Here is a 26,650-nt window from a genome sequence, read left to right as displayed (position 1 = left end):
TACATCTACGACTCAGTCTCGATCTTTTGTGTGAAGTCAAATTTAAACTCATTCTGGGGCTCAGGCTGGCATTCAGGCACACAAGACCACATGTTTTAGCTATCCCCACAGCGAGGTAGCAAAGTCAGTCCCAAGATGCCTGGACAGAAGCGAGGTCCACCACTTACAGGCTTGGCACCTGATAGACCATCTATGTCGGTGTTGCCTTGTCTGTTGCCTGCTGCCGAAGGCTCTGTGGAGGACTCAGGTTCCTGCACAGATTCCAATAAAACTCCCGGGGACTATGGCAATATCCCTTGTCTACACTTGGAATATGGTAGTCAACAGTTACAGGTGGGCATTGTGTACTTGAAACATTGCTAATGAAACTATACAGCATAATCCTAGTTTAATTTTAGTTTGTTAATTTAATGCAAATTTAAATAGTTGTATACACCCAGTGGTTATGAGAGAGCACAGTCTAAGGGGATAAAGGCGCTATTAGGAAAACAAGACCTGGTTGGTTGGAGCAAGCCCTCCCCTCCCCCAATCCACGCAAAGTACTAGGCTCCTACCCGAATGAAAAATACCTTAGTAAAGGCTGAAGATCCTGAGAGATTTGGGTTGATTGTTAAAGCTGTCAGCCAGCTTTAAAATGTAAAGTAATCTCTTACAAGGCAAAAAGATAGTTATTTTCTACTATAGAAACTGTTGGAGGAATTTCTGGGTCATAGGTTTTCACGATATGATTGATATATTAAAAAACGAGGAGCCATTTGCGAATAATTGCAATTTCATATAGCACGACTGTTACAGGAACCATTCTATTTTTACCTTTCATGCATGAATAGAATGCTATCAGGTCGGCTTTCACCGACATACAGTCACATGCCTTCCAATCGTTTACCCTGTACTGCACAATTTTAGCTAGTACTTTCTCTCAAACTGGCGTTGCTGAGCAAAGCAGGAAATCTCGTTGAACTGGGGTAATTAAACACGAGCACAAGGAGTAGAAAAATCTGACTACCATTTGTCTTGGCTGGTTTTTTTATGTCAATTTGGCACAAGCTAGAGTCATCTGAGGGAAGGGACCACCAATTGGAAAACTGTCTGTAAGATTGGGCTATAGGCAAGCCTGTAGGACATTTTCTTAATTAGTGAGTGATGCGGAGGCCCAGCTCATTGTGGGTGGTGCATCCTGGACTGGTGGTCTTGGATGCTATAAAACGCAGGCTGAACAAGCCTACATCCGTTCCTGCCTCCAGGTTCCTGCCCTGTTTGAGTTTCTGCCTTAATTGCTCTAACGATGAACTAAAATATAGGAATGTAGGTGAAATAGACCCTTCCTCCCTAAGATGCTTTTGGCCATGGTGTTTCATCCCAGCAAAGGAAACTCGAGTAAGACACATTTGTTGATGTGTTTGTTGGTCTTCCCCTGCCTGAGTAGCCGAACCCTGCATCTGTCTTTACAAATGTTCTAATTGCCACACGAATCCTTCCCTGACTTGCTCAGCTCACTTTATACTTTCCAAGGTAAGGATGGCGGCCCCCAGTTATTAACATGTCTTCCCCTCGTTCCAGAGTGCAGCGGACCGCGCGACCGTGTCTGAAACAGAAAATAAAAATTAATCAATCAAGCAAACAAATGAGCTAGCCGTTATTCCAGTCGTATTTTGCCTTCTAGGTGTGTTGGCTCCCAAGGCAGTTGCCTATGGGGAGGTTTTTAGATCCTCATTGAAAAACAGTAAGATAAATAAATGTCGACTTAATCCAAAAAAACATCTATTTAATTCAAGAGAGAGGAAAGACAGAGAAAGACAGATAAACAGACATGGCCGGGGAAGCACAGGGAGAAAGAGAGGCTGATTGATTTCGGGAGATTAAGGGGGTTACATATCTGATCCATAAGCTTATAGCTCAGACTATCAATGCTAAGGACAACTCCACCCACACAGGACTGGTTTCTGTTGACTTTCCAAGTATTGCATATATTTTATTTATCTGTTTGCTTGCTTATCTACGCTATCTATCTATCTATCTATCTATCTATCTATCTATCTATCTATCTATCTATCTATCTATCTATCTGTATATCTACCTATCTAATCTGTCTATCTGTCTATCTATCTGTCTGTCTACCTGTCTACCTGTTTACCTACCTACCTATCTATCTACCTCTCTCTCTCTCTCTCTCTCTCTCTCTCTCTCTCTCTCTCTCTCTCTCTCTCACATCTAGGCTTTTTGAGACAGGGTATCCCTGGCTGTCCTGGAATTCTCTCTGTGGACTAGACTGGCCTCTCAAACCCACAGAGATTCTCTTGCTTCTGCCTCCCAAGCACTGAATTTAAAGGCATGCACCACCACTGCCGAGCCCATGTATTATAATACTTTTACAATGGCTTTCATCATATTTTCAGTGATTGGCACTTATTTTGCTTCTTACAGAGCTTGGCAATAAAAGACAAAGAAGTTGAATAAGCTGGTATTGGTTTGTGACATGTGATCTTAAATAGCCTTAGTCTAGATTCTTCCTTATTCCATGTGCCAGTATTAAGATTTCATTTCATGTTCATTTTAACAGGTTCTCCCACTTACTTGCTGGCAGCGAATGCAGTGATGGCCGCCATGATGCTGGTCTTGCCTACCTTCCCTCCGAACGCCCCACCAACACGCCTTACATGACACATGACCTTGTTGACTGAAAGCTTCAAGGTTGCAGCAACTATATCCTGTTGACAATAACAGTTTTCATTGATCTGGCCCATCTTTATCAAGACTTATGGCCATCAACGTCACACCCACTGCCTTCACAGGAAGCCTGTCCCCTCAGTGTCCCAACTATTGCACATTTTGTTTCCATGATGTTGAACACGAGACACAAGCCATGTGGCTCATATGGTTATGATAAATGACTGAAAGGGAAAGTGTTCAATACTTTACCATCACTAACAACTATTCTCTTAGCTTGAATGACATTGCTGAAACCACTGTTAGTATGAGCTAGTTCTTTCCATAGTGGTGAGATAGCTCTGTGCCTGCTAGAACCACAGCCAGAGTATCCTTTCCACAATAGTCCCTCCAGGGATGTTTCCTGAAGCGGTAAGGTGTCATGGCCCTGAGCATCTCCACTCCTCACAGACTTACTGGATTGCTGTGAACACTGGCCAATCTTCCCAGGATGTGGGCTCCTGTTTCGGCTGTCCTGTCTTAACTGGTTTTTGTTGAGGGGGAGCCCACTATCACACAGGGAATGGACAGCAGTTATCTGGTTCGTCTTGGTGTGACACCTTCCCTAGTGTTGCTGTTCACATCCTCACACTCCTCCTGTGGTTCCTTGGTACCCACCACATCCAGATCCCTTCTCTTTGCTTCCCAACCTTTCCCTCAGTGCTTAGACCAGTTTGGACAGGCCTCATCTCCTTCATTGCCTGGGATACAGGTTACAGGCAACAGATGCTTTCAGGAGAGATGGTGGGTAAATGAAGGAGGAGTTCGTGCTGTGGAACTGCCAGGGATGGCTTGTCTCCCTCCTCCTGACCTCATTGTACTACAGAGGCAAATGAAGGCTGCTTATCTGTAAGATTCCCTGGGTGATTCTGACCCTCACTCTCCTTTCTCTTAATTCCTCCACTCATGTCAGTTTTGACTTAGCTGGTTTAGTGCCCTGTCATGTCTTTTTTTTTTTTTTTTTTTTTCGGAGCTGGGGACCGAACCCAGGGCCTTGCGCTTGCTAGGCAAGCGCTCTACCACTGAGCTAAATCCCCAACCCCTTCATGTCTTGTCTAATACAGTTTCCTAGCTGCTCCTTGAAGATGAGGTACTATCAGCTTGAGAGGACAGGCCCTTCCCATCTTCCCTTTGTTTCTAACAGTCAGGAGGACATCAGGAGTTTTCTGCTGCTTGTATAACTGATTTTAAAGCAATGGATCCACAAGCAAAGACTTCTCTCTAGTAAAAACCCTCTTCTAAGTTAGGAAACTCTAGGGTTGTTAATATCCAATTGCATATGAGTATAAGTACTTAATATGTTGTTTTGCCTGTCACTGTCCTTGTACATTTTGCTGTCAGAAACCACTTAGCCACGCCCCCTCCTCCATGACCCCATGTTACCTGTATATGCTTGGGGAACTGTGTGGACACATAGATGTCAATCTCTCCGTCCTCTCCTTTGGGGACAACAAGCATGCTTTGGGTTTCCATATAAAAATGTTCCTGGCCGCCTATGTGTATCTCACCTGTTACAAGAGAACACGCAGAAGTAAAACTCTGACGGAGAGAGCGGGTAGTTTTCCACTCTCTCCCTTTATCTCTGCACAGAAACTCCACTGACTGAGCTCTAAGCCACACACTGAAGGGTGACAAACACCAGTGTTTAGCTTTCAGTTGAAAGCAAAGTTGTAGAAGAAACTCTTGTTCCTGTCAAGGTGTGCAGCCAGAGCTGTGAGGAAAGATGTCTGAGTTTCTAGAGCCAAAATTCTGTAACAAGGATACCTTTAGTTTCAAGATGGGATGGATATTGTGTTCTTTCCTGTTTCACCAATTAGACCCACCTAATCACTTGAACCTTAAAGATAAACAGACCCAAGGAGTATGATGGCTAATTGTGCAAAGTGGAGTCATTCATGTCACGTCCAACAAAGATGGCGTCAAGAGGCCACAGGGGCAAACACTGTCTATACCCATTCCAAAATGGTCTCCCAAGCTCAGTCCAAAGTGACAAGGGCCTAAGTGTAACTCAAAGGTATGTCTTACCTACCAAATATTGAGACATACCAGTCAGAATGTGCCTATGTTCTGCCAATGACGTTGCCAACATGACTGGGCCTTCTTAAGACAGAACTTGGGTAATTTTTTCTTCACCAATAAACCCTAATTATTTCCTTTGTTCTTTAGGTTAGAGGGTAGCCCTTTTCTACATGAATCTCCTATATTGCATTTCTATCTTTTGTATATTAATCCCAAAGAAGTTCATTCATTATTTTCTGTCTGCCTCTGTCTCTGTCTCTGTCTCTCTTTCTGTCTCTCTGTCTCTGTCTGACTCTGTCTCATCTTTTCTACTGTAGTCACCTCAGAATCATACCCCTTATGGGTCCACCATCCAGGAGCAACATGTGCGGAGGCTGTTGGATGGTTTCTAGAAGGCACAGGAAACCCTATCTAGACTTGCCCAGAAAGCTTCCTGCTGCTAAGTGTTGAAGAAAGATTTACCTTCAAGAATTTGATCAGCAATTTTAAACGCTTCATCAACATTTCCACACTCCAGCTTCCGTTCTGACTCGAAGAAGGACTTGTGTTGTATAGCTTCCTGGAAAGGGAACAGAAAAGTGAGGCAGCTGTCTTTGGGAGTCCCAGGTCCTGTGGGGAAATCTGGGTAGTAGATTTCTCGTGTAGGGTCCAGGTTCTCTCCTCCTGGAGCTGGGAAACTAAGCTGAAAGCCAACTTCAGAGACTCTCCAAGGAGCAAATGCAAATGTACCCAGTAATTCTAAGCACACTGAGCCTGCTCAGAAAATACCTGCTACTGGGAGATACTGAACAGAGCTAATGTTTTCCAGGCTGACAGTTCTCTAGGATTAATAATCCATTTTATGTAGCCAAGGCCACTTAGCTGACTCAGACCCAGAGAGAATTGTCTATCCATGGCCACTTCCTACTTCCTAGTGTTTGACTGTAAGCCTCTCTGAGCATCAAATGGCAGGCACACAGCTTACTGCGAAATGAGACAAAGGGCCCTGTGGCATTAATGTCATATAAATGCTAGCTAAAACCACTAATGACTAGGGTCAGAGGCTCTGTTTGCTAGACTCCTACTCCTCTTTCAGGGCCCTGGGCATTTTATTTGCACAGGGCACTGGAGTGACAGGGACCTGCCCTGGCTTGATGGTTCACATATGGCTTGCCTGGGTACCACAAATCCATTCACACACTGGCTTCCGTGGTATGAGAAGTACTTCAGTAGACACAGTCAGGGCTTCAGTTACAACCCCATCTCCTACCAGCATCCTCTATCACAGGTTACCACTCATCTGTGAAGCTGCTGACAGATGGGGATTCTCCCAATTCCGGATTCCTCTGGTCACCAGAAACCGTATAGACGCCTCCTCTCAGTGCACCTTACAGAAACTCTCCTGTGACTGTGCCGTTTCCTCTACTGAAGGGCTATGATTTTTTGATGGAATGTTTGCTCTGTGCCCTTGGAGAGCCCGGTTAGTTTCTGGTGGGGATAATAGTTGTCCGACCTCATAGGATTGCTGTGAGTACTTAGTGAGGTAATGTGAACCCAACTTAACACCAAGCCAACCACGCATGCAGAGCGCTGTTTCCCCATTGACTATTGATCACAGATCTGTTGCTGATGATGATTACAGAAGGTTCCGAGAAATGCACTTTTTTCACACTTATTCCAAGAGTTTGGGTAGAGTTCCTCCATTCGTGGTTCTAAGGAGCATTAGGCTGGGTGAAAGCTTCAGTTCCTGACACAGATTGTTTGTTTCCAGCCCCTTTTGCCAAGAACATTCTTCATACTGAATCAACAGATCATATGCTTTTGTTTTTAATCAACCAACAGTTCAGATATGGCAGGGTTTTGTTTTTAAGAGACTTTTCTGTTTTTTCAAAGTTAATCTTTTCCAGTCTTTTTTTTTTTCTTTTTTTCAGAGCTGGGGACTGAACCCAGGGCCTTGCGCTTGCTAGGCAAGCGCTCTACCTCTGAGCTAAATCTCCAACCCCAATCTTTTCCAGTCTTACTTGTTGCCTGTTCTCTAGGTAACTTTGAGCCAATTTCCTGAATCCTCTTAGCTGTAGAGTGGTCATAGGAGAGCAATGTGCTAAGAGTTTGGTGAAGGTCCCTGCAAGAGTGGGCAGGTGAGTGACCCTGGAGAGCTTCACCTCTAACCAAGATGAGAGATGACGCTTTCATGCAATACAATATTTGATCTTTTCTGGCAAGCAATCATTAGGGTCTGTTGGTCAAGGCTGAGCTAGGAAGGGAAAAGTGCTTGTGCGAAACTAATTTGGCTGTGAAGCAAGAGGGGGACCACGGATATTTAGCCACTGATAAAGGTTACAAACAAAAATTTGATGAAGCATTCATTGCCCATGTAATTCCTTTTAAAAAGTAATTATAACTCAAAAGCAGACATTTCAGGGAAAGGACAGAACAGCATCAAATGAGGGGACAAAAGAACCAGAAAAGAGAAAGCAGGTTTGGGTTGGGAACCGGCTAGAGAAACAGCAACACTTCTTATTGTTGTCCTCCTGACATGATATTACTTTAATTTGAAAACACTAAGGGAAATTTCCAGAATGAAGGGCCATGCACCTAGGAGTAAAACTCCAGAGGAAACACACCCAGGCCAAGTTCTCTCAGAAACACTGGTCCTGGCCAACAGTCTTCTCATTTAGATACTCGACCCCCACAGTGTTCCTGTGGCACACAAAGACCTTCGCTGTCAAGGAGGATGCCCAGCAGACCTGCTCTGTTTTCTGCCATGGCTCTCCCCCGTTCTGGGAGCGGCTCACCTCAGAGCATGGATAGCATGGACAGCCTTGTGTGGTTTAGGTGACATTTATGCAAAGGGCTTAAGTCAAGGGCCAAGGGAATGCGGATAGGTGAAGGCTACCATTTCGTGTCTTACAACCTCTGTAACTTTTCAACTTCTGTATGAAAATTGGGAAAGAAGCGCAAGACTCCATGTTTTTTGTTTGTTTTGTTGTACTTGTTGTTTAGTCGCCAAAATTCTGTAGGCATGACATGATCCGTGTCTCCTGGATATTTAAGGTTTGCGTTTAAGAATATTAAAAATTTCTGTGGAATTTGCTACATGGAATATCTTATCGGTACCCACTGTGTACCTGCCAAAGCAAGAGAGACTACAAGTCAGAGCTATAGGACCAGTTGTGCTATCCTAGCTACCTGCCCAGCGTTCTTACCTTTCCCCTTCCAAATCATGCTCTCTTTGTTTGAGTCTCTATACCCCAGACAGTCCATGCACTTCATAGAAACCTGCCCCACACCCATCTCAGTTGTGACAACAGATCTTCCGTTCATTTGCTCAGTCATGAATCCACAGAGAGACACGGGGCTGAAGTGGCTGAATGATTCTGGATCTCAGATGTGTTAGGAATCCTGGGACAACAGTGTACCACTCATCACAAACATGAACCGAGAAGCCCAAGATTCCGGGCTGCCCTGGATCTACACAGGAGAAAGACAGGTTGTGAACACCAGAGAGGAGACAGAAAGAACCAGGTTCCTGTCGAAACCGCTAATCCGCACATGTTGAGCCGATGGATTCTCTGTGCTGAAGCACTGTGACAGACATGCCTGGACTGCCACCCACTTGAGCTCATACCTCAATAGTTAGGATCAGAGGCTCCAAGTCTCGGTAGACCACCTTCACGTGCTTCGCCGCTTGCTTTGCCCGTGTCTCAGAATCCGCAATCACGGCACAGACAAGTTGGCCCACGCAGTGGACCTGTGGCACAGAAAAGGAGAGAACACAACAGACAGATTCCTGTCATTTGCTGTGGTCCTCTCCCCCAACCTGAGAGGGGTTAAACTCTGCTTGTGTGGGGGTAGACTTCAGAGGACAGGTACCACATGCTGCCTTGAACTCTCTTGTTTAGTTAACACTTAAAGGCTATAATTCACATTGCCTCTGCCATGGAGAGCTTCGACCTTGACTTCAGACTTGGGAGAGGCAGGGGTAGGGGCTGTTGGAAATGATGAAGTTCTTTTGGGTAGGCAGTGGATTGAGTTATGCAGAGAATCCAAATCCTGCCTTTGTTGTATTGCAGTAGCCTGTGACCCAGGAGCCAGTTAGTTGATCACTTGAAACTTTCAGGAGTCTCTGTTAGAACAGCTCCTCTTGGCTTCACTGCCGTGTGGGAAGCAGTGTGTGGAGTGTGTACATAAACCCAGCATAAGCCCTCTCTGCAGGAACTGCAGTAGGTACGGGAGTATCTACAACTTGTAAGTGAATTTAGAACAAGGTGGAAGGGCCGGGTCCGTTAGGCCTTCTCTGGAGTGGAAGCTGTTGTGAGGGCAGGGCCCACACCTCTTTCCTGAGCTTATTTTAAAATTCCATGGGATATATGATGGCATGAATAAATGAATCAGACTTCAGAGATGGAGAGAGAGAGCTTTCAGATCAAGAGACAAGGAATGACTTCACACTGGAGATGCTAACTGAATCCAGTGCCTGAGCTCGGGACACGTTGGGGACTGGGGTAAGCTAGAGACGCTTGGGAGGGGCTCACAAATTTATATATCAAATTTATAATTCTTTGCCCATGTATTCTTTCACACTTTTTTGGGGCAGCATCATGTTACAACTTAGTAATATAAGACATCAAAGTATCAATCTGTTTTAAAGACAGCATCTCATGTATCCCAGGCTAGCCTCAGGCTCTTTGTGTAGCTGAGGATGACCCTGAAGTTTTGATCCTTCTCCCCCTACTTGCCAAGTGCTGGATTTATAGGCGGGCACAACCATGTCCAGTATGTGTAGCTCTGGGGATGGATCCTGGGGCTTCCTGCACACGAGGCACTTACACCACCAACTGAGTCTATCCCAGCCCTGAAAACGGCTTACATCACCAACCAACTTTACTTAAGTGAGGAATGAGTAAACTTGAGTTCATTTCTATTAGAATATTTGTGATTTGTGATTACTGCTCAGAGAATACTGAACTCTTTGTGGTATGACAGAGTAGACAGTATGCCTGTGAAAATGCGAGAAGCCGGTAACTGGGAAAGCTGTTCAGACAGACAGCGAGGAGGCAGGACCTTATCTGTGGCCAGAAGCGTCTCTGTGCCGAAGGTGGTTGCGTCCTGAAGATGATCCGCAGTAATGATGTCCACCACGCCTGGCAGGCTGAGAGCTTCTGACAGATCAATGGACCTAGGAAAACAAATCAGACAGCTTCATGGAGCAGCCACACAGCCCAAAGACACTGAGAATGTGGCAGTTGGAAACTAAGGACTGTGAGAAAATTAAAGGCTCTGACGGTTGTCCGCCAGGCAGTGGAAGAAGCTGGGGGACTGAAAAGTGACTCGTGCCAGACTCGGTGAGCAAGCCTACACTTCCATCCCATTCCATCTCCAGTCCGGGCGTCACACGTCTCTACTTACCCTACTTCTCATCGACAGGATAGTTAGACAGCAGGGAGAACCTTATGATGTGTGTGGGGAGGGACACTTACACAATCTTAGCGTGTGCTCTTGAACTTGTTACAAAAGTCAGGAAAAGCTCCCGGTCTACTGCAGGCATGTCGTCACAGTAGATGGCCTCGCCGGTAGCGTGCTTAATACCAGAAAGGTGCATGATGGGACGGCCAATTGGGTCCTGAGGAAGCTGCATCGAGTCCACGTTCTGTTTAATGAGGAACCGGCATACAAGTCACATTCTACAGGGATCATAGGCATAATCACAGAATGTATGTCTCTCACGAGAGGGTAGCTGTGTAAACTCATGCTTAAGCCAGAATACTTTTGAGCATGAAAAAAGTCACGATTTTCACTACTCCAAACAGCGTATGAGAACAATTTGCAGTCGAGTTGGAATGTATGATGTGATGCATTTTCCTTAGGTTTTGGGATACAGATGCCAAACATCTCTAGTGGACACTGTTTGTCACATGGGGATTCAGGTGTGAGCAGGGAGCTGAAGTAGCCCCATCATCTGCTAGTTCTGTGAATCGAACTCTCTTCTCTGCTTGCCTAACAAAGGGCTTCTCAAAACCCCCCACTCTCTCATTCCCCCACCCTCTCACCCCCACCCTCTCACTCCCACCCTCTCACCCCCACCTTCTCACCCCCACCCTCTCACTCCCACCCTCTCACCCCCAACCTCTCACTCCCACACTCTCACCCCCACCCTCTCACACCCCAATCTCTCACCCCCAATCCCCACCCTCTCACCCCCCACTCTCTCATTCCCCCACCCTCTTACCCCCACCCTCTCACTCCTACCCTCTCACCCCGACCCTCTCAATCCCCAACCTCTCAACCCCTGCCCCAACTCCCACCCTCTCACCCCCACCCTCTCACCCCCAACCTCTCACCCCCACACTCTCACTCCCACCCTCTCACACCCCAACCTCTCACCCCCAATCCCCAAACTCTCAACCCCCAACCTCTTACCTCCCAACCTCTCACCCCTCACCCTCTCACCTCCCACCCTCTCATCCCTCACCCTCTCACCCCCAATCCCTAACCTCTCACCTCCCACCCTCTCGCCCCCCACCCTCTCACTCCCCAACTTCTCTCCCCACCCTCTCACCCCCAACCTCTCACCCCCACCCTCTCACCCCCACCCTCCCGCTCCCCACTTTCTCACCCCTCACCCTCTCACCCGTACCCTCTCACCTCCCCACTCACTCCCACCCTCTCACCCCTCACCCTCTCACCCCTACCCTCTCACCCCCTACCCTCTTATCCCCACCCTCTCAACCCCACCCACTCACTCCCACCCTCTCACCTCCAATCCCCACCCTCTCATCTCCCCACCCTCTCACCCCTCACCCTTTCACCCCCTACCTTCTCACTCCCCACCCTCTCACTCCCCAACCACTCACTCCCAACCTCTCAACCCCTACCCCAACTCCCACCCTCTCACCCCTCACCCTCTCACCCCCCAACCTCTCAACCCCCACCCCAACTCCCACACTTTCACCCCATCCTCTTACCCCCGACCCACTCCCCCCACCCTCTCAGCCCCCAACCTCTCACCGCCACCCCAACCTCCTAACTCTCACATCCCCCTCCACCTCTCCTGCTTCCTCCATTAGAGAACTGGATGGTCATGTAAGGACAAATGACAGGTGTCAATCAGGCATGTTTTCTGAAGTGTTGCAGAAGGTAGAGACTATTTCTCTGGAAAACCTCCCCCAATGTACTGAAAATCATATTAGGTCTCAGCTTGCAAAATATTTGAGTGAAAAAATGATCCATATCTCTTTTATGTTTTTATTAAATACTCTCGGAGATTTTCTGTTTCCTTCCTGAAAAGCAAACTTGGAGGTAACTTATAGGCTTGCAAACTGGGCAGAACATGGCCAACAGGGATCTACAAGGCTCCTGGAGTTTTCTACTATTAATGCTAACACCTTTTACTGTAAATGATGGAGCCTTTCACAACTGCAGAGAAAATCTTTTAGCACTTTACTGTGTCGGGTCTGCCAAAAGATGGAGGAAATTCTCAAGCCTGGGATAGCCGAATGTGAAAACTGATTTCTCAGTAGCCACCAGCTGCAATGGACTGCAGGCAAGTGGACTTGGCTCCCTCCTTGTTACACTGCTGAAGACACAAGGGGAACAGGGATATTCCTCAGTCAGGTGATCTCCTGAAGCCACCCCAGGGACAGTCGGGATGCGGGATGTCTTCCAAAGGCTTGGCTCTCAGCCACCCAGAGAAGGCAGAGCAGCTGGCTTTTGCACTCTTCAGCTTGCCTGCTACCCCTCGACCTGTAGCTTAAGGGAGAATACACCTCATCAAGTACCATGATACCAAATGAAGGTTCTCTCTGTTATCTGATGACTCAGTGTTTGTGAGAACAGTGAAAGTGAACTTTCAAAGCAAGGAAGTGATTTGGGCACAGTGTTGGTTGTAAAAGCTGAAGTTGCTCTGGACACTTGAATGCTCTCGTGTGTGTGTGTGTGTGTGTGTGTGTGTGTGTGTGTGTGTGTGTGTAAGATACCATGGGCAAAATGAAAATAAAATTTCATACACTGCACCCCAAACATTGACTTGGAACTCAGCAAGACAGATCCACTTCAAAATCAACCACTGAGAAGACTTTCTGTTGTCTTTGGATCATCCGAATGTCTACTACTTGGCTTTAGTTCCTCCCTGGATTGCCACGCATTGCCAAGGCAATGCTGGGGCCTGCAGAAGTCACAGACTGTGGCTACAGTATTTTCCAGAATGCCAGGGGAGAAGGCAGTTGTTTTTAATTTTCAGAATGTTCACTTCCAAAGTAATTTGGCATATTTAAATTTTTTGAACATATTGAACTGAAAACCTCAAGGGACCTCCAGCAGCTTTAGTGTTCACTGTGATAAGATGCGAGTTTTTATGAGTCAATCCATCAGCAGATCTGAAAAGATCTCTTCCCATTCCTGATTCAACAAAGCTCTTGGTCCAGTTTCTTGACAATTATTTCAGGAAAACACACAGTAAGTCTTACCCAGTTTATTAACAAAATGGCTCCATTTTATGTTTTTAGACACTATGACAGAGACTCCATTTGAAAGCTCTGGGGACCTCTTTATTCTCTGTAAACCTTCATCAAGAAACTTAGAAAAATAACTCTTAGCATTCATGTTTGATTTCACAATAAAATGTCACTTGAAGAAAACCAAGCAACAGGAAGAACTTGGAAAGGAAAGTATCCCAGCATTGGAACAAAACTTGTGGCTGTTGTGACAGCTGCCCCTCCAAGGTTCCATGGCCCCTAGGGCAGGGTGTGCCTTTGGTTCTTTGAAAGGAAAACAGCTCTTGGACCAACTCAGAGCTTGCTTTGGTTGTGCTTCAATAGCCACAAAGTCAGGGTTAAAAGCTTATAGCAGCAGCAAGATTGTTTATGTCCTTGGCCTAATGCCACAGTAAAAGAAATAAAAAAAAAGCCTTTAAGACAAAACAGGCATGTTTCTTTAACATTTTGCAGGTTCCTTTTTAATGGTGATTTCTAATTGGTTTTGATTTCTTTTCTCTTTTCTCTTTTCTCTAGGGATCAAACTCGGGACTCGTTTATGCTGTAACATCAAACTACACTCTCAACCTGAGTTGGAAGTTTTAGGGAACCCTGAAGAAGGCAGTGTGTCACCAGCAGGCAAGGGACCTAAAGTCCCATCTTTGAATTTTGAATTTAAACACATGCAGACATGCAGGCACACATGCATGCACACACACATACATGCACGCACGCACACACGCACACACGCGCTAACCTGGTGGGTTAATGTTCTCCAGTGATGTTTTGAATGGAGATCTTCTAAAGCACTCTCATAATTGTTTGTCAGGCTAGGATAGTGACCTGGGTCCTGAAAAGGCAAACAGATATTTAAAATCCACCAGAACGTTCTGGGAGGGAAGCCTGGCGTCAGTCTCAGCACACATCTCTACTATAACGTCTGACATTGATTAAGCATTCCCCCTTTCAGAGCCCTGAAACTTTAAACAACCCCCTGACCCCAGGACATGAACCCCAAAAGGTACATATCTTCCTCATGAGGTGATAAAGCACATGAAATTAGAATGTCATTGACCTCCACCATCTCTGTTTCATAAGATTATTTCCCAGTAACTAACAATTTCCAAATTTTCCAATCATTATTTTCTCACCTTTGTCTAGATACATAGGCTTGCTTTTCTAAGTGACTTGGGGACACATATAACAACGAAAGAGAAGTCAAATAAAATATCAAAGGCCAATCTTAAAGCAGGAAAAGTCAAAACTAGCATCCAGTATTGCAAATGTTCATAAAGCTACCTACATGTTGGCATCCGGCCAGGCTCTCAAGTCTGCAGAGGTGGCCCCGCCACTGTCACCCACAGGAGGGTGCCTTCTGAGAACAGAGAAAATGGGCCCTGTGCCTCTTTAGATGAGACTATATTTTATGATTAAACTGTATCTTATGACTATTTTATAACTTACATCATTGTAATAGGAAGTAAACCTAACATCAGCTATTGTTTTCAAAGAGAGGAAGCTAAATGGAACACAGACGCTTTAACTATTTCAGCCGATTCGCAAAAGCATTGTGTTATTTGCTGTTCATTAGGAGAGTCTACAGTTAGCTTTGCCTTTTCCACTTTTGATCACCTGGTAGAAATATGTCATATGTCTATATATGGCTTCAGGCTCCTCATCTCAAAAGTGTGATACAAGCCATTCATTCCTATTCTCATCTGTACTGAGAAGACACCTCTAAAAATCCCCACAAAGGAGGACTTCCTGTCTTCTATTTATTTATTTATGAATTAAGTTTTATTAATTATGTGAGAGCTCTGTGTGATGCATTTTTACCAAATCCACCACCTCTCTCAACTATTTAAAGTTATTGTGTTGGTTTCTACATAAGCCAAGGGAACCCTTCTCATCTAGTTGGGTTGACAGTAGCATGAGGCTCAGAGGACAATAGGTCCAAGTTCCTTTGAACCAGAAACAGTTTCCAGAGACCTTTTCCCATTGAGTTTCTCTAGGCAACAATCATGTAGCCCTTTGATAAGGGGAAGCAGGCAAATGGATGCCCATGCCTCACTAGTATTAATTACTACCATTTCTACCCATCATCCCTCTGAAGCACCACAGACTGTGCTAAGTCATTTCCTTACGATGACTCTCTTCATGGTCTTCCAGTGGCTGCCATCATCTGATGAATGAAGGGAACCCAGGCAAGAAAACCAAGCATAAGAAAGTAAGCCTCACTTAGAAGCTTCAGTAAATGAAAGAAAATGCATTAAATGCATTAACAAGTTTTCTCAGAATTATCCAGACATGCCACATGCTTATTATGAAGTGATAATCATTGTGTGGTGTTCAACAAAACCCTATACAGATTCGAGGCCTTCTTGAAAGTCTTCCTCAAACTCACAGCTGTGCACAGGATAGGCCAGTGGACACGCACCGAGAGGATGTGATTCTAGCTTTTCATCTTCTGTAATGTAACAGCTCCATACCAGGGGCTGGCACGCTGCCATCCCAGTTCACAGGACCCCTTCCACTCACCTCCCTCTTCAGACCCTGCAGCACCTCCAGGTAGAACTTGAAAAGGAAGCTGATGATGAGGGTCCTCTTGAACTCCACCTTCCCACCAGGAGCTGAACCTGCAAGGGTGACTTCATCCAAAACCAGCCTGCATGCTGTGTCCAGCATCTCTTCATTCCAGGGCCTGTGAGAGGCAGAGGAGGAGACTCAGCCCAGCAGATTCAGCTGATAGGTAAAGCAAATGGCTGCGGTCTCTACAGGAACCAGGAGAGCAGGCTGTCAGCCAGGCAACCCAAGGTCGGGTTGGTCTGCTACTCTCTGAGTGTTTGGGCTGGGTCCCACCTCATGCTCTCCCATCAGGGCCCTTAGCTCAGGATTTGCTCATTGCCTCTTTACTCCCATGACATTTCTGTATGCAGGTCCTGATTACGCACTGTGTCTCCTCACTTATGGAAGCCTCTCGACTACTCTGTAAGGTAGGTATGGCTCTCTTCTTCAACAGAGAAGGAAACTGAGGTCCCATAAGGTTGAATAGACCAAATGGGTTCATGGGGTTAAAAGAGACTGAACTGAGTCATGCGTCAGGAGTCTAACTCATTAAAGCAGTGGTTCTCAATCTGGGACTCGAAAACCCTCTCACAGGGGTCACCTAAGAGCATTGGAAAACACAGATACTTATGTTACGATTCAAAGCAGTAGCAATTTGACAGGTAAAAAGTAGATAATTCTATGGTTGGAGTCCCCACAACCTGAAGAACTGTATTAAAGTGTCTCAGTATTAGGAGGGTTGAGAACCACTACATAAAAAGCTTAAAGTACATGTCTGGTAGTGGAGAGATGGCTCAGTGGTTAAGAGCACTGACTGCTCTCCCAGAGGTCCTGAGTTCAAATCCCAGCAACCACATGGTGGTTCACAACCATCTGTAACGAAATCTTGGGCTCTCTTCTGGCAGTCAGGTATACATGCAGATACTCATACATTAAATAAATAAAAATATTTTTTTAAAAAAGCACATGTCTGAATTGCTGTTCTGTTATTTTATCTAGTAGTTTACCAAGAAAGGTTAGCTATTAGTATTATCTACAGATAAAACAACTCAGGTAAGCAGGGAATGGGCAACCCATCCTTCGTCTCTGTCTCACATACACACATGTACACACACAGACCCACATGTACCCACACTAACACAAGCACACAGACACTTGTGTGCTTACACATACTGCATACACAGATTCTATGATGCCCACTTGACAATCTGCTAAAAGCGACACATGGAACAGATTCTGAAATCGTGTTGGACTCCCAGCCATCAAACTGTGAGGTCCTAAAGCATTTTTTCTTCTCCTCATTACAGCTTCCCACCGGGCAGGTTGCTCTGTGGCCTGGAAGCTAAGAACACAATGTCTTACCTTCCAATGAGTTTCTGACAGGAGTTCTTGGCACCGATGGTGGTTGGACCGACACCTCCATACAAAATGGATAACTCTTTAATGACGCCACCTCCTTCTCTAAAAAGGACTCTCATTCCAGAGTTGACAATCGCTAGTGCATTCTGCTGTCTCTGGGCTTGTCGGAAGGCTGACACAAACTCCCACTGAGGAAACGGGCACAAACAGAACTCCCCTGAAAGACCTCTGCTGCAGGGCGTGATTTGATGTTAGCATATCTTCTGTTTATGGGCCCTGGGTTTAAACCAGGACTCTGGTACTTGGGAACAAGGTGTTCAAAGCGCTAAATGAAAGAGATTACCAGCCAGGGCCTGAATTCAAACTGCCTGGTGTCATTTTAAGAAAAGAAACATCAGACATAGACATGAAAAGGCAGAAGATGGGGATGAACATCAAGGTCCAAGGCCTCAAAAGAAGCCACCGTCCCCGCTGACACCTCATTGTTGGAGTTCCCAGAAAGCCAGTCTCCATTGTTTGAGCCATGAGTGGGTGGTTCTTCAGGATGACAGACTCCTAATCACCACATCTCGTGAGGTAGTCTGATTCTACCACTGTTCAAATGAGGAGCCACCTTGGGCTTGAGGTGATTCAGTAATTAGTTCATATTGAAACCAGAACTCAAGCCTCAGTCTAACCATCTCCCAACCCCATGCTTTCTCCCTCTATATTCCACTGCAAATGTCTTTTTTTTTTAAGCTCCTTTCAGGCCCAGGATCTAGGAAGACCTGTCTCACTCAGGGAGTAAGTTTGGAAGGACAAAGGGTATATTAAAACTCTGTTTAAAAGTAATTTAGACCATGGGGCAGAGGAAGAGAGAAGGTATCCTAGCTCTAGAAATGGCAGGAGACTGCTCAGAAGGGTGACAGTGACTGTGGTGCACATGTCCCCCTTGAAGAGAGACCTCTGTCACTTCCTGGGTGAGCCTACTCAGACTGATAGGGGAACTGGGAAGTGGAGAGGAAGGGCCATCCTTGCCTTCCTGGAACAGGGGATGTTCACTGAGACCAAGACTTCCTGAGGCTTAAGATCCGAGTCAGGACACTTGCGGAGAAACTGCTCACTTAAAGGGATCTGCCGTTTTCCATCTGTGGACAAAAGGACACTTTCAATCTCTTGAACAAACTTGAGGAGTGATTCTATTGGTTGTTGTGGGGTGGCAGTGGAGGTGGCCGTGGTGACTGTGTGTCCGTGCGCATGAGTGTGTGCGCGCGCGCGCGTGTGTGTGTGTGTGTGAGTGTGTGCGCGCACCTGTGTGTGTGTGTGCGCGCGCGCGCGTGTGTGTGCGCGCGCGTGTGTGTGTGAGTGTGTGTGTGTGAGTGTGTGCGCGCGCGCGTGTGTGTGCGTGAGTGTGTGTGCGCGCGCGTGTGTGTGTGTGTGTGCGCGCGCGCGTGTGAGTGTGTGCGCGCGCGCATGTGTGTGTGCGCACGCGCACACGTGTCTTCTCTGACAGCATCTTTCGATGTTTCTTCCAGCCTAGCCCTCCTCCCTCCTTTTGTCTTATATGCTTGCTTGCAGATGAAAATATACCAGAGTTTCCTAAAGAACAGAGAGGCCTTAGTTAGCAGTCTCCTTCCCAATGGTAGAGTTGGCTTAGGACTTTGCTACCAGGGAGTAGATATTAATATCCCTTTTGATATCTGATCAAGTCAATTCATAACCATTTCATTTTTCTCTATAACCAGGAGCCCTATTATCTACAGGGGTGAATTATAAAAACAACCTTTGAGTGAACTTGAGCTTTGTGCACCAGCAAATGCTACTTTATTTAGTTATATCCCATCTACAGCATCTAAAGGATTTCAGTCTTGGTCAGTGGACTGGAGGCAGGAGTAGTTTAAAGCCATAGTAAAATATAATTTGGGAGGAAAAAAAGTCTAAAAAACCTTTTGTATTTGTATTCTCTCATCTAACCTTACCTCTCACGGCAGGAGTTTTTAAAAAGGTGTGCCACTTAAATTGATACCCTGAATTTAAATCTTCCTCCTTAAGATTATTCAGTGGTTTAGATGCTATGAGGAGTGATATATATATATATACATATATATATATACATATATATGAAAGCTAGGTCATATCTGTAAAAGTAATCTCCATATATTTGTAGAGGTCCAAGTAATAAGAATTTCCTAATAATTATTAGACAAATTGGTGTAAGAAAAACAAAATCCCTGCACTGAATTTCAAAAATAACACACAAGAACATAAATAAGCAGGAAGTCCATGATCATCCAGTTGGAAAAGATCTGTGCGTATTCAATGAAGATCAGCTTAGTACAAGTCCAAAGCAGGGTGTGAGTCAAACACCTGGTGTCATGGTGGAGCGTCTCCAACTGAGGGGCTCAGTGGCTCTCAGGACCTTTGGTCTTTTCCAATGATCAACTCACAATTGGACACTAACCAGCACAATGTCTAATGTAGGGTAAGAAAACACCTAGCAGATGTGTGTAACCTACAGCCAATGGGCTACATGAATCCCAGGATAGGTATAAATGCAGCCAAACGCATTTGTAACTACAACATCAGGTCTCAAGGTCAAACCATATGGTCCCCTGATAGAGTAAGGTCTCAAGAAGAAACAGATGGAGAGACTGACTAGCAGAGAGTTTTATGACAGACTGACCAACTTTTTCATTCTCAAAAAGGTAAAGGAACTTATTATTACAGTGAAGAGTTGTTTTCCAAACTGAACTTTCTGCCTCCCCAGAGGTGCCAGGAACAGACCAAGGTTATAATACTGCCCTCCTCCTCCTCCCAACAGAAACTGCTGTTTACCTTTGGATAGTAAGTTGAGGGTACAATTACCCACAGCCAGAAGGGGATTCAGATCCGAGTCCAGATGTCTGCTCACGATGTGGCCCCCTAAAGACTTTTAAAAAGTTACTTTTACTTGTTACATAGTCACACAGCATAAGCACATCAAAGACAAGGGTTTCCATCCTGCTTTAGAAAGCGGTTCTCTTTGTTTGCTTTAAAGAATAGAAAGGAGTCACCCGAGACAAGAGTGCCTGAGGTTCCTTGTCAAATACATACAGCCATATTCCTGATCTGAGAGCCAGCCAGAGTTCTCAGGTGCTTCAGGAGCGCACGGTATGTCTGTGTCGTCTCTTCTGGAAGCTTCTGGACCACGTCAGTGAGAATGTCCTTCACCTGGTCCAGGCTGAGGCCAGCACCCAGGGTCAGCCCTGAAGTGACGCCTTGTGTGAGTAATGCCACCAATGGCCTCAAAATGTTAGACCAAAGCTACAGGCATGGAATCTTTATATTGGATGCATGCGATTGCACCTATCAGAGCTAGTGGTGACACGGTGTTGACAGTGGTGACAAATGACCATGGCAGAGACATTGATGGCAATGGAGGTGGTTGTGGCAATGGTAGTGATGTGTGGTAGGGTTAATGGTGGAGTTAGTGGTGAGATCATGAAAGCTAGATTCTTTGAAGTGAATTTATCACATTGCACTGATAGCTTTAAAAAAGACTTCATGAATTAAAAACAAACCATGAGGTACGAATAGGGTCATTTCAGTCACAAAACTGAGATCCAGTTCAGTCACCTTCCTAAGACCTTAGAGATGCCATATTCCATAGCCAAGGACTGGATTTCAGAGCTTTATTCAAAACCCACACCACAGTGACTGCTGCTTCTCACTTCATTAAACCAATTTCCTTCACAGGAACGAAAAGGTTGGACTGTAGCAGCTTAGCACACACCCCTTTCCCTCTGCTGCGCTCTGGAGAGCAGTGGCCCCTCAGGCATCTCCACCTTTTGTTCTGCACTCAAGGCACAGACTCTCTCTTGAATAGTCTCCCTGATCCTGCACATATGAAAGTTTCTCCGTGAAAATCCGACTTCTCAGACAGTATCTAGTGGAACTTTGAGAATCTTCACCATTCCGTCTGAAGAGAAGCTGGGGCTGGGGATTTGGCTCAGTGGTAGAGCGCTTACCTAGGAAGCACAAGGCCCTGGGTTCGGTCCCCAGCTCCGAAAAAAAAAAAAAAAAAAAAAAAGAAAAAAAAGAGAAGCTGTGACTTGTGACTAGAAAGGACTCTCGCCTGTCGCTCTGTCAGACTAAACAGCTAACCTGGTGAGTGCATTTCCATAGGAAAAAGAGATCTAAGAACTCACCATCCCCAGTCTGGTTTATGATACTCAGCTCTTCAATTCTGTCAGGAGAAATTATGATGGGGTGGAAGACACCTTTAAACTTTACTTCAGGCCCTAAGGGATTGTGGGAGAGACAGAAGATTAGAACAAAAGACGCTAATGACTCTATTTTGGATTATGATTAAACCAATGTCTTCGGACATATGGAAGTTGTTTCCTTTTATTGGTCTGTTTATTGCAAACCACAAGCAGAGACAGTGGCTGATTAAATTTAAAGAGTCTTTGGAATCGGTAGCTCTAAAACTTGTGCAATATGGCACCCTCAGATTTCCCTTGGAGAAGATCCTGGAGGCCTTGCAAGGAGATGGACAGCCACACCAGACCTAGGTGGGAAAGGCGAAGGTTCCAAAACTGCTGTTTAGATAAAATAGGCCATAGCGACTGAGAAGCCATCCAGAGAGGATAGACGGAGCAGTTTCAGGATGAGGGCCAATGTGGTACCCAGACGGAAGGCCAGGATACCTGCACCCTGATGCTGGTTTACCTTAGGACCTCCAAGCCCTGCTCTGTTCCAGTGAGGCGTAGGATATCCCTGATGCTGGCTTACCATGGGGCCAGCAAGCCCCCCCTCTGCTCCAGTGAGGCACAGGGCGGGCAGATACCTAATGCTGTAACATTTCTCGAAAAAAGTTTCTTGACATTTTCCTGACATCAATGTGTTGAACTTGATCTCTCATAAAATATCCCAGGAAGAGTCTACATACCCACAGAGGTGTACCCCATGACAATGGGGGCCCCAGGATACTTGAACTTAGCTTCCACAAGTTCCTCCAGGGTCACCGGGGAGATCCATGTCATTCTATTACTGTAGAACACTCTGGTCTTTGGTGGCTGTTTCTCGGCTATTCTCTATTGAAAATACAAAAGGGATTTGAGAGAGCTTGTGACGAAATCCCCTTCTGTTTTCACTCTAGAGAAAGGAAATCTCCTAGAAACTAAATTCCGTGAGCTAAACTAGTCAGGGTTCATGGTTAAGGTCTGAGAGTTTATACATGGAGACAGCTCCCATGGGCTCTGATATCTCCCAGAAACTCGTTCTGATGTTCGCTGACATAGCAACGTGCTCGATTTTGCCAAATCATCCGTCAGGAAAATGAACTTGCACGTAAGTGGGAAGGGGAAACAAACTGATATGGAAGGACACTGATTGCATGTCTGTGACTTAAGAGACAGACATCATCAGCTGTGGTTGATGACGTCCTCCCAAGTTCATGGTAGCTGCACTCTCCACTTCATCCTCGGCCCACACGTCCTGGATGCTGAGGTGAAGGTGACAGATGACTGCCTGGCGGCTATTTGCCCATCAGGGTTGGGGGGGGGTAATATTTTATTAATTCTTTGAGAATCTTATATATGAATGTAATACACTGTTATTAAATTACCCCCTTTCCTCCCCTAATTCCTCCAATATTCACCTTCCACCCTCTCGCTCTCCCCCGACTCCTCGGAACTTTATTTTCTCCTTTTTTTCAAATCCTACTAAGTACAATGTGTGCGATTCATATATTCATGGGTGTGATCAACCTAGGTCATACCCTTGAAGAAAACTGACCGTCCCTCCCCTACAGCATTTTACTATTCATAGTATGTGGGTAAGGGTAGGGTCGTGGGCCTCTCAGCTCTCCATGTGGGATGTTGACTGGTTTGTTCTTGTGCAAACAGTGATTTTATGAATGCAGTGGTTCTGTCATGTCCAGAAGATGCTCTTTCTCTTCCACCCCCTTTCTCTAAGGACCCCGAGTCTTGGGGGTGGGGTGTATGATACAGTGGTCCCATTCACGCTGAGCACTCCTCAGATAATTATTCTCCACACTTTGACAAGCTGTGACTATCTGCTTTAACTTCTCTGCCCTGCACAGTGTCTCTGAGGAGATCTGAGAGCTGCTCTGTGAGGTTTTTGAAAAGGCCCCTCCTGACATCTCACCATGAGTTCCTCCAGGTGAGCAAGTGCCTTCCTTACCATTAGCTCTGGAGGAAATATCAGCTCTTGGGTTGGGTCCAGTGGCTGAAATTCCTTTTCCGAGAACAGTTCTGGACTTGTCTTTGAAAAGAGAAAATGACAGAAGTTCTCACAGTACCCCCTTATTCTCAGGAGAGATCCCTGTCACAGCCTCTGTGGGCATCCAAAACCACAGACAGGTTGGACTTTAGACTTTTCCACACAGTGCATTTTTTAAAAAAATCATTCTTAATATAAATCTTAGCAACGTACTCTAGTACTAAACCCTACCTCCTGTCTCTTCACTTTTAAAAAAGGACTCTATAATTACTCGTCGGCATATCTCAATTACCAGCATCCCTTACTTGCCTCCGGAATCGTTATTAAGTAATGGTTGTTTGAACACAGCACTGCATTACTGTGCTAGTGAGCCTGACAGCCATGACAACTACCTAGTGACAGATGGGCAGGTAACGCATGCCCCGTGGATGCACTGGACAAAACGGTGGCTCACGTTCCAAGTGAGACAGGGAAGAACATAGTGGGAATTCATTATGCTATTCACAGTGGCCTGTAATTTGAAACGTAAACCATTTCTGGGAATTTCCCACTTATTTTCAGAATATGGCTGAGCATAGGTAACTCGGATTACAGGAAGGAAAATGGTTGATAAGGGGTGATTACTATATTATATTATTGTCAAGCACCTCTCCTTTAAATTTTTTTTTGTGGGCTGAGACTGGAAGATGGCCAGACAACCCAGATATGGTGGCACAGGCCTATAATCATGGACCTTAGGAAACAGAGGCAGGCATATCATAAGGAATTAAGGGATAAATTTGAGGACAGAATGGGCTTTGCATGACCTCATCTTCCCACAAAAGAAGATAGACAAAAAGACGCTGATCAGCTATGACTCTGGCTCCCTGCCAAGGACTGTCATGTAGACCTGACATCTAATAACTGTGCAGGTGTCAGTGGGCCTCTGCACCCAGCAGCTCCATCAACATTCTCCGTCAGGTTTGGAGACAGTGGGGGAGACAGGTGGGAGCAACCAGACATTGAGAACTTAAGGGAGAGTCAACGTTGCCACCTCTCCTGTGCTTGGTCTTCCACCTCTGTCTCCACTTGGCCCTGTTGAAAACGAAGTCCATGTGATAGATTTATAACACAGAGTCTCTGCTTCCAGTTGGCGGAACGACTGCCTCTGTTTGTGGGCAGAGCAGCACCACCGTGTATGTACGGGACGAGATCAGGTTATTGCTTAGCATCTGGTGTCTCAGACACGAACTGTCAAACACGATTACTCCACAGTGTTACAGGACACCGAGAGGCCACCCCTCCAATCCAATTATACCACAGGACTGTCAGCTCCCCTTTCTCCATACCCAGTTCTCTTGTAGGTTGAATTTTTAGAATATAAGGAGACAGTGAGCATGACAGGGGGAACATGCTGACGCAGTCAAATTCATCGACCTGGGTAACCACTAGTTCTCCTGAAGATGACGTCAGCTGCCTCTCACATTTTGAATAACTTCACAACAATCTCGCTGTGCACTGACCTCATCTCCTTCCTGAAATTCTGCCGATCCATTTATTCCTTGATCCAAACAGCACACCCCATTTTCTTTACTTTCACAGCAACCAGAAGCCTATGGGAGAAACACACACACACACCAAACAAACAAATAAATAAACAAAAAAACCAAGTCAATCAGAATTCCATGGGGGATTCTATTGTTAACTGGGTGCCTACAGTAGAAACTATAGAACCAATGTTGTAAGGTGTCATAAAAGAAAGCCATTTATATTTCAGCACATCCAAGCTAGCTTTCCTGAAAACCTAAGTTTCCATGAAATTCTGAATACCAGTGGTTGCTTAGTGAAGTTTATAAAGGTCTCGACAGATAATCCTGCCATGTAGCAATGAACATCAGCCACTGCTTTACTAACACTAACAATATTTTAAACACCACTAATAATATTAACAAGATCATCACCTTATTCTGATCTGATCTGAAGTATGATTCCATAGTTCACCTTGCAGAAATGATCTTCTGGTGGTGGGGGAGGACCAGGTATGACTGAATGTGTTTTAAATGCTACAGGGAAGCCTGTTACTTTGTATGGTGATTTGAAACCAAAGTAAAAGAAAGCAATGTTTTTCATAAGGCTTTTGTTTATTGGTTCTATTAATATTAATGATTGAGTGTCTACTAATTAGTATGTGGTGACTGTGCCTTGGACATGGACAGCCTCCACCATCAAGCAGCCAATCCAGTAAAAACATGGAATGGCTCAGAGACAACTTATGTCACACGCAGACACATATCATGTTCACAGAGGGTTACAGAGGGCCCCAGGCAGGGTCCCTAACTTAGGCAGACAGATCAGGAACAGCTTCTTGGAAAGAATGACTTGTAGCCAATGTCAAACTGCTCAGATGCTCACAATTTGACTCTCCGGGCAAGGAGGTTGAGCCTTCTGCCAAGAATACCACACAGGAATTGTAGACCTTGTGCTAAGAAGTGGTCCTGTATTAGTAGAAATAGCTGTTGGGGGAAATACATTTGATCATGTTCTCCTTTCTACTTACTCTACAGAAAGTCTTGCAAGCGTCAATTATGGGCCTGTATCCGGTACAGCGGCACAGATTCCCTGAAGAGACAGAAACAGCTCAGTTATCGCTCAAGTGCCCCAGGCAGAGGCGAGGAACGTCAAGTGAATGACACCAGGAAGCATGCCTAAACAGAGATTCCAAGAAAGCTCTGTTTGATGTCTTAATTTTGAAATCTTGTGTCTGAATTTTCATCTTTGCATCAACATCTTGGGATATTTAGTCAAGAGTCCTGAAGTGTGGTCAAACATCTCACCCTTCTGTACTTACTCTCTGTAAATACAGCTTATACCTACCCACTTCTTGTGACAGATGGTCAAATGACGCAATCATTTAAAGAAAACTTATTCTGTAATTATAGTCAAGAAGGGAACTTAAAGAAAACAATGGCCACTTTATTGAGATGTCACTGACATACAAATCCATATTTGTCTAATCAACTGACTGATCAGCGATTGGGATATGCAGAGGTAAGTGTGCACCTGGGGATCCAACCCCACAGCCAATACCCTGAGCTTTCCCACCACCCTAGGCCTCCTCATGCCATCCATTTCTTTAATCATTCACCAGAAAGAAGGTATTTTACAAACTATCTACCATCTCAGCGACTGTTTAATATATAACACAGTATTGGTAGCTGTAGGAACCAAGTTGAATTTATTGGACTTATTCAATTTGCATAACAAACTTTGTAACCCTTGAGCTATAATTTCTCATTTTCTTCTTCTCCCACCTGAGATAATTGCTATTCCATCACAAGTCTATTCCCTACGTCTACAGACTGGACTAT

General features: G+C 45.3%; 1 protein-coding gene across 4 annotated transcripts in view; it reads right to left on the bottom strand.

The window, feature by feature from the left end:
• The window catches only part of Aox1 (aldehyde oxidase 1), a 75,775-nt gene that overhangs the window by 22,630 nt on the left and 26,495 nt on the right, over positions 1–26,650 (bottom strand). For all 4 annotated transcript variants that reach the window (XR_015628875.1, NM_019363.4, XM_087567464.1 and 1 more), the window contains 18 exon segments: positions 25,840–25,901; positions 24,806–24,895; positions 23,265–23,345; positions 22,009–22,153; positions 21,266–21,358; positions 20,172–20,323; positions 19,914–20,007; positions 18,117–18,226; positions 17,103–17,287; positions 15,714–15,876; positions 13,933–14,025; positions 10,185–10,354; positions 9,769–9,883; positions 8,333–8,455; positions 5,188–5,284; positions 4,090–4,214; positions 2,575–2,708; positions 1,498–1,585 (listed from right to left, as the gene is read on the bottom strand). Coding sequence is in view for 3 of the 4 variants with exons in the window: in NM_019363.4 (NP_062236.3) it covers positions 1,498–1,585; positions 2,575–2,708; positions 4,090–4,214; positions 5,188–5,284; positions 8,333–8,455; positions 9,769–9,883; positions 10,185–10,354; positions 13,933–14,025; positions 15,714–15,876; positions 17,103–17,287; positions 18,117–18,226; positions 19,914–20,007; positions 20,172–20,323; positions 21,266–21,358; positions 22,009–22,153; positions 23,265–23,345; positions 24,806–24,895; positions 25,840–25,901 (2,120 nt within the window). In the remaining variant the exon portion in view is untranslated.

Source organism: Rattus norvegicus, chromosome 9, assembly GCF_021556685.1.
Source record: "Rattus norvegicus strain SHRSP/BbbUtx chromosome 9, alternate assembly SHRSP_T2T, whole genome shotgun sequence".
Lineage (NCBI taxonomy): Eukaryota > Metazoa > Chordata > Mammalia > Rodentia > Muridae > Rattus > Rattus norvegicus.
The sequence above is the reverse complement of the archived record's forward strand: the minus strand, read 5'-3'. Positions and strand labels throughout refer to the sequence as shown.